Source organism: Glycine max, chromosome 16, assembly GCF_000004515.6.
Source record: "Glycine max cultivar Williams 82 chromosome 16, Glycine_max_v4.0, whole genome shotgun sequence".
Taxonomy (NCBI): Eukaryota; Viridiplantae; Streptophyta; class Magnoliopsida; order Fabales; family Fabaceae; genus Glycine; species Glycine max.
In genome coordinates this window covers 32,507,043-32,522,844 of record NC_038252.2, presented here as the reverse complement: position 1 = coordinate 32,522,844, position 15,802 = coordinate 32,507,043, and the positions used below count along the sequence as shown (strand labels likewise).

The 15,802-nt window shown below is 33.5% G+C and overlaps 2 protein-coding genes across 2 annotated transcripts; both read left to right on the top strand.

Moving 5' to 3' along the window:
• Positions 1-8,603: 8,603 nt before the first annotated feature.
• LOC100795412 (peroxidase 12-like) lies at positions 8,604-11,418 on the top strand. The gene is made up of 3 exons (NM_001252802.2): positions 8,604-8,869; positions 9,578-9,763; positions 10,600-11,418. Exons 1-3 carry the CDS (start codon positions 8,633-8,635, stop codon positions 11,212-11,214), a joined length of 1,038 nt encoding a protein of 345 aa, NP_001239731.1. The 5' UTR covers positions 8,604-8,632; the 3' UTR covers positions 11,215-11,418.
• A 1,019-nt stretch (positions 11,419-12,437) lies between these two features.
• Positions 12,438-15,529, top strand: LOC100816373 (peroxidase 12). The gene is made up of 3 exons (XM_014768822.3): positions 12,438-12,713; positions 13,481-13,666; positions 14,760-15,529. Exons 1-3 carry the CDS (start codon positions 12,465-12,467, stop codon positions 15,363-15,365), a joined length of 1,041 nt encoding a protein of 346 aa, XP_014624308.1. The 5' UTR covers positions 12,438-12,464; the 3' UTR covers positions 15,366-15,529.
• Positions 15,530-15,802: the final 273 nt, after the last annotated feature.

Sequence of the window (15,802 nt, the reverse complement as noted above, 5' to 3'; positions counted from 1 at the left end):
TTAATTAAAGTGTTAGTCTACGTTCATTTAATAATTTAAAGTTATTAGTAATTGAGAAATGAATTATTTACAAATATTTGAAAATATTTAATTAAAATTATTAGTACCAATTAAAAATTTTAATAATTGGGTGGGGGCAAGGTCCCCATTGACTTGCTCACCAAGAAATTCTGTCACTCATTATTATTATTATCATTAAGAATATACTAAAATGTATAAGTACATTTTTAAATATATACAAATATAACATTCTCATTTATAATTCCTAAAAAAAATTCCTATTTATAATAGAATGCAATTAATAGCTTGAAACAAATGTAAAAAGAAAAAAATATGATAAATTCGTATTGAATGTCATTATTTAAACTGAGTCACAAACACATTATTATAACGCGTTTTAAGTTTGTTAGTAATCCCTTTCCAATATAGTTGAACAGAAAATTTTGTTTCACATTAGATTAAGTTAAACGTCAATTTCATCTCTAGCTTTAAACATACATCCAAACAAACTACTCTCTTTCCCCAAAATAAGTATCATTCTGGTTATTTTACCTACGCCAACAAAAATTAAATGAAAATTTCCTTTTTTATAAAACAAACATCAATATTAATATTGCATTGAACAACTAAAATAATATGTATTCGGAATATTAATGAAAAAATAATTAACATTCAACTAACTTTTGTATTTATAATAATTTATGAATCTTATTCAATCAATTAAGTTAGATCTTCTTAATAGATATTCAACAAATTTATTTTAATGAGAGATGAATATATATCAATGACACCTAGATATAAATTTTTTTTTTTTGGTAGAGTAAGATAATAAAACTAAAATGTGTGGATTGTAATTTTTTTAACTTTTTGGAAAAAAAATATATACGTAAAAATAGCCAAATACTTAAGTAAGCTATATATATATATATATATATATATATATATATATATATATATTTTGTTTCGGTAGAGTTGTGGAAACAAAGAAAAGAAACAGAAAAAGATTAATTATGAAAGAAAAATACTCCTATAGCATGAATATATATTATTTATATAACAGAAGCATGAATATATATTATTTATATAACAATTCTTTATAATTATTTTACAAGTTTTTTAGCTAGAGATTTAATTTTTAAGTATAATTTTTTTACGCTATAAACCCGTTAATGGAAATTATTATTGATATGTTTTACATAATAATTATTTCAAAAATTAATAAATTTAACATATATAATAATTTATAATTAGATAAAAATATAAAAACTCTTTATACTAACAATACACGCTCTTTTTCATTTATCATAGATCTGATTTAATTTATCATATACTTTCCTTCCTATAATTAATTCTTTGTCTCTATGGTCTCCTTTTATATAAAATATTTTACAACAATATTTAGGTACAACTAACATTTCTCGACAATAAATTAAATGGTAGATTTCTACCGACCGTGATATCTTAATAAAATTTCCATCTGTTTCACGAGGATGCATAAAAAAATTGTCATTCTCTGACTGTTGACTAAATAGCGCGTATTTACATGTTCGGGAAAGCATGGGCATTGATAAAATAAAACCTTCTTAAAAGCATAATACTGAAGAAACTTTTAAATGCAGATAATATTTTACATTGTGGGTGTACTACTGTCCATCAGACCTTTTATTTATTTTAAAAAAAACTTTTTCCTGCCTAAATAATAGAGCTAGATTCCCTAATATAATACTTCAACATTATAATATCTGGTATTTTAGGTTTAAATGTTTTATTTATTAGTTACTTTATTTAAAGTCATTTATCTAAGTTTCTATAATTGCTTTACTTTTGTACGATTATTTTTTTTATTAATAATTGAAATAAAATTACTTTAAAAGTTAGTATGAATTAACAAAGAAAATTTAAAATTCCAAGAGTATATCTCACTGCTGACACATGCAATATCTTCAGGACTGGCATGGCATCTAATTAAGCTAATAGAATAAGTGCAAAATCTCACTGAGATGTGTTCGCCACATGCCCTATCTCATTTTATTTATTGCAATAAATAGTAGCAAAACAATCCAGCAATGTCGAAGGAGAGAACCAAATTAAATCACTTCGGCATCGAATATTAATATCAGCATGTTTAGTTATACTGATGTCATATCAATCAGCTTCATGTGTAATGTGAAAATTTGCACTATTTTCTTTTATTGCATAGCTACATGCAAACTTGATTAATTCGAATCCAACTTGATAGAAAGCTAATGATACACAAGACAGTATTATTTGAATTTGATTTCAGGACATAATACATTTTAATATTGTGGGGTATATAATTAAAAAATATAAATATATAAATTTTAACATTGTATATATATAATTAAATTATTTTTACAATAGTACATCAAATAAAACAAGAACAACAATGATAATATAAATGCAATATCATCACACAAAGTATTAAGTTAGAATTTTATTATTAATATATATTTATTAAAAATATATATTATAAATGAATATGATATTTGATTTGATTAAGATGACTAAAAATATAATCTGAGTCAATTTTCAGGTCTAACTTTTAAAATATTTTTAAATATGTCAAAATTAATTTCAAATCATTATAAATTAACAAGACCAGATCAATGCCTGTTTAACATTCATAATAATAAAACCATAATTATTCAATTAAATATTTTTTTACAAATAATTATAATTAAAATTTAGTATAACTTTTTTTATCCAATGTAAAAGTTATTTCAACTCATTCGATCAAAATTAATTTTAAATTTTTCTTTAAATGAAATCAAATATATAAAAATTCATCTAAAATTAATTTTAGACCTAAAATTAATTCTTAAACCTGAAACGAAACACCATTAAATTTTACCCGGCTGTTCATGATGTACTAACGCAGTAAATAGCCATGTCATTTTTTCCCCGTATCTTCCACTCCTAAAAGACAATCATGAGGCCTGAGGAAGTTTTAGTAAAGTATTTCTGTTAACAGTATAACTGCAGCTATAACAACTTTTCAGTTAGTAGTTAAAGAGTTGGTTAGATTAGTTAGTCGGTTATAACAACTTCATGCTGCAGATGTATATAAATTCCACTATTAATGAATAAACAAGCAAGCTGAGGCTGATCATTTTACGTTCACTGATTACGTATCTTTTCTTCACGCTGCTTCGTTTCATTAATATGGCATCAGAGCCATCTTCTACTTCTGTCCAGTGGGTGCCGCCAGCCCTCGCTTTGTGGTGACGAGCCCTGGCTCGAGGGGGCGTGTTAAGAATAGTCCCACATCGGGTAATTCATGAACATGATAAGTGCTTATATAGCTAGGTAGACCACCCCCTTATGAACCGGTTTTTAAGGGGACCTTTCGGATGCCTTGGCTGCACTATAAATTTAATATGGTATCAGAGCTCTTCTAAAGAAGAGTTCTGCTGCGCATACTATTCATCCCTTATCCTCTAAATATCCACCATGAATGAAGCTTCGATTAATAGCGCAGAAAGCTACTTATATCTCCACCCGAGCGAGAACCCTGCTATAGCCCTTGTCTCTCCAGTCTTAGACTCAACCAATTACCACTCATGGAGTAGATCCATGGTCACTGCGCTAAGTGCCAAGAATAAGGTGGAATTCATAGACGGGAGTGCACCTGAACCACTGAAGACGGACAGAACCTATGGGGCTTGGCGCCGGTGCAACAATATGGTCGTGTCATGGCTAGTTCACTCGGTGGCCACCTCCATACGGCAAAGTATCCTCTGGATGGACAAAGCCGAGGAGATTTGGCGTGACCTGAAGTCCAGATATTCGCAAGGAGACCTTCTTCGAATCTCAGATCTTCAACAAGAGGCGTCTACGATGAAACAAGGGACCCTCTCAGTCACGGAATACTTCACCCGTTTACGAATAATATGGGACGAGATTGAGAACTTCAGACCCGACTCAATCTGCTCGTGCAATATCAGATGTTCCTGTAGTGCCTTCACCATCATCGCACAACGCAAGCTTGAAGATAGGGCCATGCAATTCCTACGAGGATTGAATGATCAATATACTAACATTCGATCACACGTGCTTCTTATGGATCCCATACCTGCTATTTCCAAAATATTCTCTTATGTAGTTCAGCAAGAAAGGCAATTGTTAGGCAACACAGGTCCAAGCATCAACTTCGAACCCAAAGATGTCTCCATTAACGCGGCAAAAACCATCTGCGACTTCTGCGGACGTGTTGGTCATGTAGAAAGCGTTTGCTATAAAAAGCATGGGATACCTGCAACTTATGACGGAAGGAACAAGAGCAACAATGGAAGGAAAACTTGCACACACTGTGGCAAGATCGGACACACAGTGGACGTTTGCTATCGTAAACACGGATATCCGCCGGGATATAAACCGTACGGAGGAAAAACCACCGTGAATAACATAATGGCAGTAGAAGGAAGAACCACCGATGATCATGCTCAGCAACACGAGTCACAAGAAATTGTTCACTTCTCCCCTGAGCAGTATAAGGCACTACTGGCCTTAATCCAACAGCCACAGGCAGGAAACTCGACGACTAATCAACCCAAACAGGTGGCGTCAATGTCCTCAAGCACTATTAATACATCACTAAACCCAGGTACGTCACCTTCCACACACAGATATCCCACCTCCTGGATTCTAGATTCAGGAGCAACGGACCATGTCACTTGCTCTCTACATAATCTACATTCATACACAAAAATCGACCCAATCACGGTGAAACTTCCTAACGGCCATCACGTTCACGCCACTCACTCAGGAACAGTACATTTCTCATCCAATTTAATCCTACACGATGTACTCTACATACCCACATTCACGTTCAATCTTATTTCAATCTCAAAACTCGTTTCTTCTAATAATTACGAATTAATCTTCTCGTCCACATCTTGTGTTTTACAGGACACGAACAACCATGTGAAGATTGGTATAGTTGAAGCAAGGCATGGCTTATATCACCTGATACCAAACCAAATACCCACTAAAGCTGCAAACTCGATCATCACTCATCCTCAGTGCAATACCATCCCCATAGACCTATGGCATTTTAGAATGGGACATCCATCAACTGAGAGATTACAATGTATGAGAAACTATTATTCCCTTTCAAGAAATGATACAAATTTTGTCTGCAACACATGCCATTATGCAAAGCATAAGAAAATGCCTTTTTATTCTAGCAAATCACATGCATTGCATTCTTTTGATTTACTGCATATGGACATATGGGGTCCATGCTCAAAATTATCCATGCATGGTCACAAGTACTTTCTAACCATCGTTGATGATCATTCGCGTTTCACATGGGTATACCTCATGAAAACTAAAGCCGAAACGCGACACATCATCACCAACTTCATTGCTTTCATTGAAACCCAATATGACGGCAGGATTAAAATAATAAGAAGCGATAATGGAATAGAATTCTTCATGCATGATTATTATGTGTCTAAGGGGATCATACACCAAACCACGTGTGTCGAGACCCCAGAACAAAATGGGATCGTAGAACGTAAGCATCAACACTTGCTTAACGTTACACGATCACTCCTGTTTCAGGCAAGCTTACCACCTACCTTCTGGTGCTATGCTTTGCCACACGCGGCGTACTTGATCAATCGTATCCCTACGCCATTTTTGCATAATATTTCACCTTACGAAAAACTGCACAAACACCCATGTGATATCTCTAACATTCGCGTTTTCGGATGCTTGTGTTATATTAACACACTCAAAGCAAATCGACAAAAATTTGATCCCAGGGGACATCCATGCATTTTCATTGGTTTCAAAGCACACACAAAGGGTTATCTCGTGTATGACTTGCATTCACATGATGTTGCAGTATCTAGAAATGTTACTTTTTACGAAAATCATTTTCCACAATTGCCTGAAACCCAACCTTCGAACAGAAATAACTCAGCGCCTTCACCGATACCATTTTTCGGCAAAGAACTTCACCCACCGGAAGAGAAACAAATCCCCCAAACCTCAAAACCAGCACATCCGCCTTGTAATGATCATTTGAGAGAACAAGCTCCTTCACAATCTAGGCGTTCAACACGATCAAAACGTTCCCCAGCCTATCTCCAAGACTATCACAGAAGCCTTGCTTCGTCTACATCAACGGCTTCAATGGTTGTTCGCTATCCTCTAAGCTCGGTACTTTCATACTCACGGCTTTCACCTACACATAGAAATTTTGTAATGACTATATCCTCAGCCATAGAACCTGCGTCATACGTCGAAGCTTCTCGCCATGACTGTTGGATTAAAGCTATGACGGCCGAATTACAAGCTTTACATATGAACAATACTTGGAGACTCATGCCTCTTCCTCCTCACAAAACAGCTATCGGATGTCGCTGGATATATAAGATCAAATATCGAGCGGTTGGGTCCATAGAAAGATACAAGGCACGCTTGGTTGCCAAGGGTTACACTCAAACGGAGGGGTTGGACTACCTTGACACCTTTTCTCCGGTAGCAAAACTCACCTCCGTACGAGTTCTTCTAGCTTTGGCCGCACTCAACAAATGGCACCTGCGGCAACTGGACGTCAACAACGCGTTTCTCCACGGGGAACTTGAAGAAGAGGTATATATGCAAGTTCCACCGGGACTTCCAGTTGATAACCCGAAGCTGGTCTGTCGTCTTCAACGTTCCCTCTACGGCCTTAAGCAAGCCAGCCGACAATGGTTCACGAAGTTGTCAAGCTTCCTCACCTCCCATGACTTCCAACGGTCTGATTCGGATCATTCCCTTTTCTTGCGAATAATCGGATCCACCATTACCATCCTCTTAGTATATGTAGACGACATAATTCTTACAGGGAACAGCTTGACGGAGATACAGGCTATAACCACTCTTTTGGACCAAGAGTTTAGAATTAAAGATCTTGGGAACTTGAAGTTCTTTCTGGGGCTGGAGATTGCTCGAACCTCTAAAGGAATTCATCTATGCCAGCGTAAGTATGTATTAGATATCTTATCTGAATCAGGCATGTTGGGTTGCAAACCGCACTCAACACCAATGGATTATTCAGTAAAACTGCAAAAGAGCTCGGGTAACCCTCTTCCGAACGAGTCTTCTTCCTCTTATCGAAGATTAATAGGGAAGCTCATATATCTGACCAACACGCGTCCAGATATCGCATACGCAGTCCAGCAACTCAGTCAATACATGTCTGCTCCTACAACTGCTCACCTTCAGGCCGCTTTTCGTGTACTACGATACCTCAAAGGAACACCAGGGTCTGGGCTCTTTTTCGCAGCAACAGGAACGCCCCAACTCCGAGCTTTCAGTGACTCGGATTGGGCAGGATGCAAAGATTCTCGAAAATCCACCACAGGGTTCCTTGTGTATCTAGGCTCTTCCCTCGTTTCATGGCAGTCGAAGAAACAATCCACCGTCTCCCGCAGCTCCTCCGAAGCTGAGTATCGCGCTCTTGCATCCACAACCTGTGAACTTCAATGGCTGACATATCTTCTTCAGGATCTTCGCGCAACATTCGTTCAACCAGCTACTTTGTACTGTGACAATCAGTCCGCAATTCAAATAGCAACAAATCCCGTATTCCATGAACGCACCAAGCATATTGAAATCGATTGTCATCTTGTTCGTAACAAAGTCACTTCAGGGTTCATCAAGCTTCTTCCCGTATCGTCCAGTCTGCAACTCGCAGATATCTTTACTAAACCCTTGACCCCGGTAGTTTTCCAGCATCTTTGTAACAAGCTGGGAATGATAAACATACATTCCCAGCTTGAGGGGGGCGTGTTAACAGTATAACTGCAGCTATAACAACTTTTCAGTTAGTAGTTAAAGAGTTGGTTAGATTAGTTAGTCGGTTATAACAACTTCATGCTGCAGATGTATATAAATTCCACTATTAATGAATAAACAAGCAAGCTGAGGCTGATCATTTTACGTTCACTGATTACGTATCTTTTCTTCATGCTGCTTCGTTTCATTAATAATTTCTTCAGTGGTTGAGAGTTTTGATTAATAAATAATCTTTGCCATTATATCATCACATGACTAAAGATGTTGTTACTTAAATATTTAGATCAGATTAGTTTGAAAGCAAGTAATGAATAGATATTAATTAAAAATCACAATAAATGAACATTAGTAATATTTATTCATAAATCATAATATTTTTTTTTTAATTCTTTACCTTAGAGGTGTACATTTTTTTTAACGTTTAATTACCTTAGGGGTAATTAATTGCATTATATTCCTAACATTTATTATGCGGCAACCATTGTTAGGTATACTAAAACTGTCACTTCAATCAATTGGTGTTTCCATATACCTTCTGCCTGGTCTCTTTATAATGTCTATTTTATTTTGCTTTCCACATGCTATGTACTTGTCAAACAAATTTTTATTATTATTCACACCGCTGTTACATTTTGAAATCTTAACGCATATAGTTCCAAATCTCAAAAAACGCTTGCGCCACGTTTTAAATATTATACGTAGAAGACTAGTGGGTGGGAAGTGGGAAGCAACCGAAGAACGTTACCTCAATATTGAATCTATAAATAACTCTTCTAAGTTTTGGTTATCTCAAGTCACACTCATAGCAAATTAATCAAACATGGCTAGGGTTAGTCCTTTGTTTCACTCTTTGCTCTTGATTTCTTCCCTTGTATTGGCTTCTCAAATCCATGTTTCCTCTGGGAAACTAGTCCCTGGACTATCATGGAATTACTATTTGTTGACATGTCCCAAGCTTGAGAGGATTATAAGGAAGCATCTTGAGGATGTCTTCGAGAAGGACAGTGGAGTAGCTCCTGGCATACTTCGACTCTTCTTCCATGACTGCTTTCCTAATGTAAGACTACTTGAGACAATTTCCCAAACCCTAACTCCCATCTTTATTTCTTATTCTCAACCTTAACTTCCAATGCTGTGATTGACACTTCAATCAATTAGCTTATAAGTTTTCACTTAATTTTTCAATCCTAACTTATGACTTATATATACGCTTTGACAATCTTAATTATAAGTTAGTCTAACAAATATATTCATAAATTTTTTGGAGAAATTATGGCATGTTCTGAGATTTTATTTATTTATATATATATATATATATATATATATATATATATATATATATATATATTTATGATTTTAGTTGATCTTTATGTAACACGTAATTCAATTTTTCAATTTATGATTAGCCTAGATCACATACATAGTAGTCAAGATTATATAATATTTTCTTAAGTTCTTGACTCTAAGTCTCATTTCTTATAGTAAATATACAGATAAAACTGTGCAAGTGATATTGGAATATCCAGAATCAAACAATTTCCTTTTATCATACAACCAAGCAATCTCCTAAAAGAGCTGCCACTTGACGAGCTACAACTTTTTTTTTCCCTCCATTTTCAAACGAAAAGTTGATTATTTCGCATCACTTTTTTTTTGCATACAAAGGAAGTATAAGAAAAAGTGATTTAAGAGAAATATTTTTTCTTTTTCAATTTCCAAATAACCTTATTCAATCGATGATATTGATGATTTGGACTGCAAACAGGGATGCGATGCGTCTATATTGTTGAATGGAGACGGTGACGAGAAGCAACACCGTGCTAACTTTGGTTTAAGGCAAGAGGCCATTGACGCCATTGAAAACCTTCGGGTTCTCATTTACAAGCAGTGTCTACCAGTTGTCTCATGCTCAGACATCCTTGTTATCGCAGCACGTGAAGCTGTTCGCCAAGTACGTAATCATTTTCGTTCACTATTTAATTTCTTCTGGCACTATTTCTTCCGTGATTATTAAGTATATTTAAATATATTTTTAGTTAACTCAAATAATGTTTTTAATAATATTATTATGAAAATCCATTATGAGTTTAATTATGTGTTTAATAACAGATCATCTGACCATTATAGGTGAGACTCATCACGTGATTTTTTTTATAAAAATTCTAGTTCCTAAAATAAATCTTATTTGTCTTCTGAAAATAACCTTAAATACTAAAAATTATGATTTCTATTGAGAAAAATCTAAATCGATCTCCCATCTACTATAAAGATATAAGTGTCAAGATAATGTATATATAAGTAGAAAAGTAGAACACAAATTCTTACATGTAAACTAACTTTTTTGAAGACTCATCAAATTTTTTCTTAAATTCATTATTGAGTCACATATCATATTATCTATGTAACAACTCTAATAATCTTCAACACCATATTGAGAAAAGAGAAAAAAGATGCATGAAAAACGTGAAGAATGAGTTATTGATTGTTATTTTTTTTAAAAAAAAATAATTACAAATTAAAAATTAGAAAATGTAGATCAATTTTTATTAATGAAAAACAACCTTCTTGTGATTACCATCAAATTAATGAAAAACTAATCAAAATTTCTCGAGAAAAATTTATATATCACATTCATTAAAAATAACATAATCAAAATCATTTATAATATATAAATTAGAGATAATTTTCACTCAAATTATAACATTATAATGAGATTAAAAACACATTTAAACATAATGCTTGATCTCTCGTTTGTTCCTTTTGGTAACTTCTTTGTAATTTGAACAGTTAGGAGGCCCTGATTTTGACGTGCCACTGGGAAGAAAAGACGGCCTAGGACCAAACGCCACCGCGCCGGACAACCTACCGGCACCATTCTTCCGAACCGACGATCTTCTGAGAGGATTCGGAAATAGAGGTTTCGATGCCACCGATGTGGTCGCTCTCTCCGGCGCACACACCTACGGTCGTGCCCACTGTCCCTCCCTAGTGAACAGAACCATCGAAACGGACCCACCAATCGACCCAAACTTCAACAACAATTTGATAGCTACGTGTCCCAATGCCGAGTCCCCCAACACCGTTAATTTGGACGTGAGAACCCCCGTGAAGTTCGACAACATGTATTACATCAACCTCTTGAACCGCCAAGGAGTGTTCACTTCTGACCAGGACATCGCGGGCAGCCCCAAAACCAAGGAAATCGTGAACCAGTTCGCTTCAGACCAGAAACTGTTTTTTAAGAAATTTTCCGATGCTTTTGTGAAGGTGAGCCAGCTAGATGTGATAACGGATCGTATTGGGAAAGGGGAGATTCGTGATAAGTGCTTTGTTGCAAATAAGAGAAGATCTTCTATGGCGTCTGTGGTGGAAGAAGTAGTGGAATTGGCTCAGGAGATATAATTGTATTGGGTCCTTTTGCTCAGGGTGTTCTTTTTTGTTTTTCTGAATGGATTGTGTAATAAACGTTGATATGTGTTTTCTTTTCTTGTTGTCTTCTCATAGATCATTGCTTTGGATTGGTTCAAAGTTTAACCAGTATAACATAAACAAGGCAAAAGTAGTACGAGAATAATTTATATAAATATTGCTGCTGTGTTCCATCGAGAGCTTATTCCCTGTTATTATGGACAGTGGTGATAAAATTAGATTTAGTGACAAAAGTTGGTCACCATTTGCGAGATATAGCAACATAAAAATAGTTTTACTTAAAAAAATGCAAAATCTAATATATTTGCTTGAATTTTTGTGTATGAAACAAATAAGTAATTCATTAGTTATTTTCATAATTTTACACTATTTATTATGTTACTTATTTGCTCTGAACCAATCAAAGCCATAATTCCATCTAAAATCAAAGTTGATCGAATGGACAATGAGGAATATACACTACTGTCAAAGAATTAACAGTTAGTGTTATCTCCTTCGACTTTGACTTTCACGTCAGCTTTGTTCATAAGACGACTCACCATATTTTCTTCGGTTGCGCACACAAGGTATTTACATAAAACTAAAAATGAGGGATAAAAATAATGGATGAAATCCCTAATTCCATCTGAAATTAAAGATGTTCGAACAGGATAATGAGAATTATCTATATGCTACTGTCAAGGAAAATTGTGACAGTAAACTATGATATTTTCTCTTCTAATATAAAGAAAAGAGAATTAAACAGACCTTAAAAATCTCTCGAATTTCTTTTTTAATTTTTGGTTCTGCATGATATTTTCTTTTGTTCTTATCTAAAGAATACTTTTATTATCTTCCGAATGCTTCCAATTTGCTTACAATAACTTTTGGCCCTTTGTGTTATGAAGGCTCACTTTGGCTTCTCGTGTTCTCGAGGAAGCCTTCCTTAATTATGTAAAAAAATTCTGGTAATTAATAAACTAATTTGTTTTAGGCTTCGTACAGTAAAGTAAAATGAAATAAAATGAGAATTAATTAAGATAAATTTTGAATTAAAATATAAATAAAATTAAAATGTGAATCTTATTTTATTATTTTCAGTTCTCTTTGGTTTCATTGAAAACGAACGAACCCTTAATTAACTTAAGCTAAAAGGTAATGTAATTGATGTCAGAATCACTCCCTACTTCTATAAATAATAATTCTTGAGATAATCTCAATTTGCATTCAAGGCAAACAAAGACATGGCTACGCCGCCTAATTCTTTTTGTTCTTTGTTCTTTATTTATTCCATTCTACTTTCTTCATTCTTCCTTGCCTATGAGGCACAAGCCTACCCCCCAGTAGTGAATGGACTATCATATTCTTTCTATTCCCAAACCTGTCCCAAGCTTGAATCCATTGTGAGAAACCATCTTGAGAAGGAGTTCACGCAAGCTAGTTGGCAAGCTGCAGCCTTACTCGTCGTTTTCTTCCATGATTGTTTTGTTCAGGTAACTTAGTACAATCATCCTATAAATTCTACAGTGTCAGCTTTGCAGTCAATAACTTATAACTTATAAGTTTCTAACTAGTTTATAAGCTTGAATTCAATAACTATCTTATGAGTTTGTTTTACAAAACATACATTTAGACTTTTCACTATAAATTCAATAAGATTTAAGGTAGTAGTTCGATAAAACAATATAATAATGAATTAACTATCTACAAAGCCAATTAATTTATTTTGTCAAAATTTCTTGAAGAAATAATGTTCTAACTATATATATATATATAACATTTTGACTTAAATATATTTTATTCTCTTAAATCGGATATAAGCTTAATTTTGGACATCCAAATTTAAAATTGATTCTTTTAGTTTTTATTATTTGAAAAAAAAAGCTATATTTTATTCCCTTTACCCAATTAAACACCCTCTCAAATGGTAGCAGAATGAATATTATAAAAGAAAAGAAAAACACAATAGAGAATTTAATAATAAGAATACAAAATAAGGTGGGTTACTATGTAAGTGTTTGATAATTCCTTAGTTACATAAAATCTCTACTGATGTTTCAGCATAGAACTAAAACTTTTTTTTCCTTCAAATTACAGAAGCTAAAAAGATTAATTTTAAATTTAAGAAAACGAAAACAGAGATTTGTCCAGAGATTAAAAACATATTGAATTCCAACATTTTTTTATCACTAAGATTATGCTGGGTAATCTGATCCTATTTTCATGCATGAGTGATTAATTTGTTGATATATGTGCGTAGGGATGTGATGGATCGTTGCTGCTGGATGGGAATCCAGGTGAAAGGGATCATCCACTCAACCGAGGCATAAGCCTTAAGGTTCTGCGGACCATTGATGATCTAAGGAATGTTGTTCACAATGAATGCGGCAGGATCGTTTCTTGTGCAGATATCACTGTCTTGGCAGCTCGTGACGCTGTTTACCTTGTAATCTCATCATCCCTATTACTTTTATTTTCCTTCTTTTTTTTGTTTACACAGTTAAAGCATATAATTTAGTCCTTATACGTATCACTGACTTTTAATATATGATCTTTTATACATAATTTTTTTAAAATCAGTCTCTATACATATAAATGTTATGAATTCGGTCATTAATTATATATTGATTGTTAACTTTCTTATGCATTTTTACATTCTTATACATGTAAGCATTCTTAAGTCCTTATACATGTAATGCACTCTTAATTTAGTTCTCATTGGCTTTAATATATAGAAGTTAAATTAAGAATGTGCTCTCTGTATAGAGAGAATGCATAAGAAATTTCATAGTGATATAGATCAAATTGATAATGTTTACATGTTTAGAGACGGATTTAATAAATATTTGTTTCATTTTTGCGTGATTATTCTTCTTTTTTCTCGTCGGTTCATAAATTAGAAGAATAATATTTGTTTAACTAAATCGATCACATCATGTCATAATCTTTTCCACGCCTAAAAATGACGTTTTGTGCCCACATATCCATCTCACGTGTCATTGCATTACATAATATGTGACAGAAGAAAATAAACTTGTGAGTCGGAATGAAAATGTTGAAACCACATATCAAAAAATTCAAATTCATTTATTAAATTAAGAAGAGTACTAGCAAACCTTCTAATATATTCAAATTATTGGTTACAATTTATTAAAAAATTATAAAATCATAATTATACCATTTAATATATGTAGACAAATATTTTATACGTAGTTAAAATTTATTAAAACACGAAGAACACGGCATATTTTAATTGGGTCACCCCGGTAGTGAATTCAAAGATGATATTATTTGTTTGGGTATAATCAAAGAGAGTATATTTTAACTTAATTGTTTTTGAAGCAAGAATATATTTTAACTTGAAAACATATACTTTTAAAAAAAAACTTGAAAACACATTAATTTGATTTTTTTGTCTGCAAAATATATTGATTTGGTCGAGCATGTAAAAATCAAACATTTTATTACGAACATAACTATTTGCTAATTATAATTTATGTTTTCATTTTATGACTTTTATTTGATTCAATTTTGAACAGTCTGGAGGTCCCAATTTTGCTGTGCCACTTGGAAGACGAGATAGTCTAAACTTTAGCTTCGAAGAAGTAAATAATCTTCCATTACCCTACAACATCACTAGTGTGACACTCCAGACATTTGCATCCAAAAACTTAGATGTCACAAATGTGGTTGCTTTAGTAGGTGCCCACACTCTTGGTCGTGCCCATTGTCACACATTCTACAATAGGCTTTCTCCTCTAGACCCCAACATGGATAAAACCCTAGCCAAAATCCTCAACACAACTTGCCCAAGTACATACTCACGTAACACTGCCAACTTGGACATAAGAACCCCCAAAGTGTTTGATAACAAATACTACATTAACTTAATGAATCGCCAGGGTTTGTTCACCTCTGACCAAGACTTGTTCACTGATAAGAGGACAAAGGGGCTAGTAGAGGCCTTTGCACACGATCAGACCTTATTCTTTGAGAAATTCGTGGATGGATTTATAAGGATGAGCCAATTGGATGTCTTGACGGGGAATCAAGGTGAAATTCGTGCAAAATGCAATGTCATAAACAATAAGAGACCTATAGTGACGTCTATTAATGTAGATGAGATGGTACAACTAATCTATTAGTTTTGAATTATAATATGCCTCAGTTTGTTACTTGGGTAGTTCTTTTGTGTGTTGCTAGTTGTTTGCTTGTTCATAAATGTTACTTATGACACGACTTTAGGCCTTTTAGTGTTTATTACTTAATATGTATGTATCGTGTAATAAGAATTGTTTACTTGCACTTACGTTTGTTAGGCTAGAAAATCTTGTTTATTTTTCCTCCTTTCTATTTTACTTAATTATATTTTTTTTACAATTATTGTTTTGCTATTCCTTCCATCCTTAATTATATAGCATATACTTTTGTTAAGCTTTTCAACAAACACAAATAAGAGAAAGAAAATAAAATCAAACAAAGAAATAAAAGAAATCAAACTTTATTCATTAGTTAAAATCAACTATATCATAAAGGAGTTTTATACTTGTAAGTTGATGAATGAGTCTAATATAGTTCATTT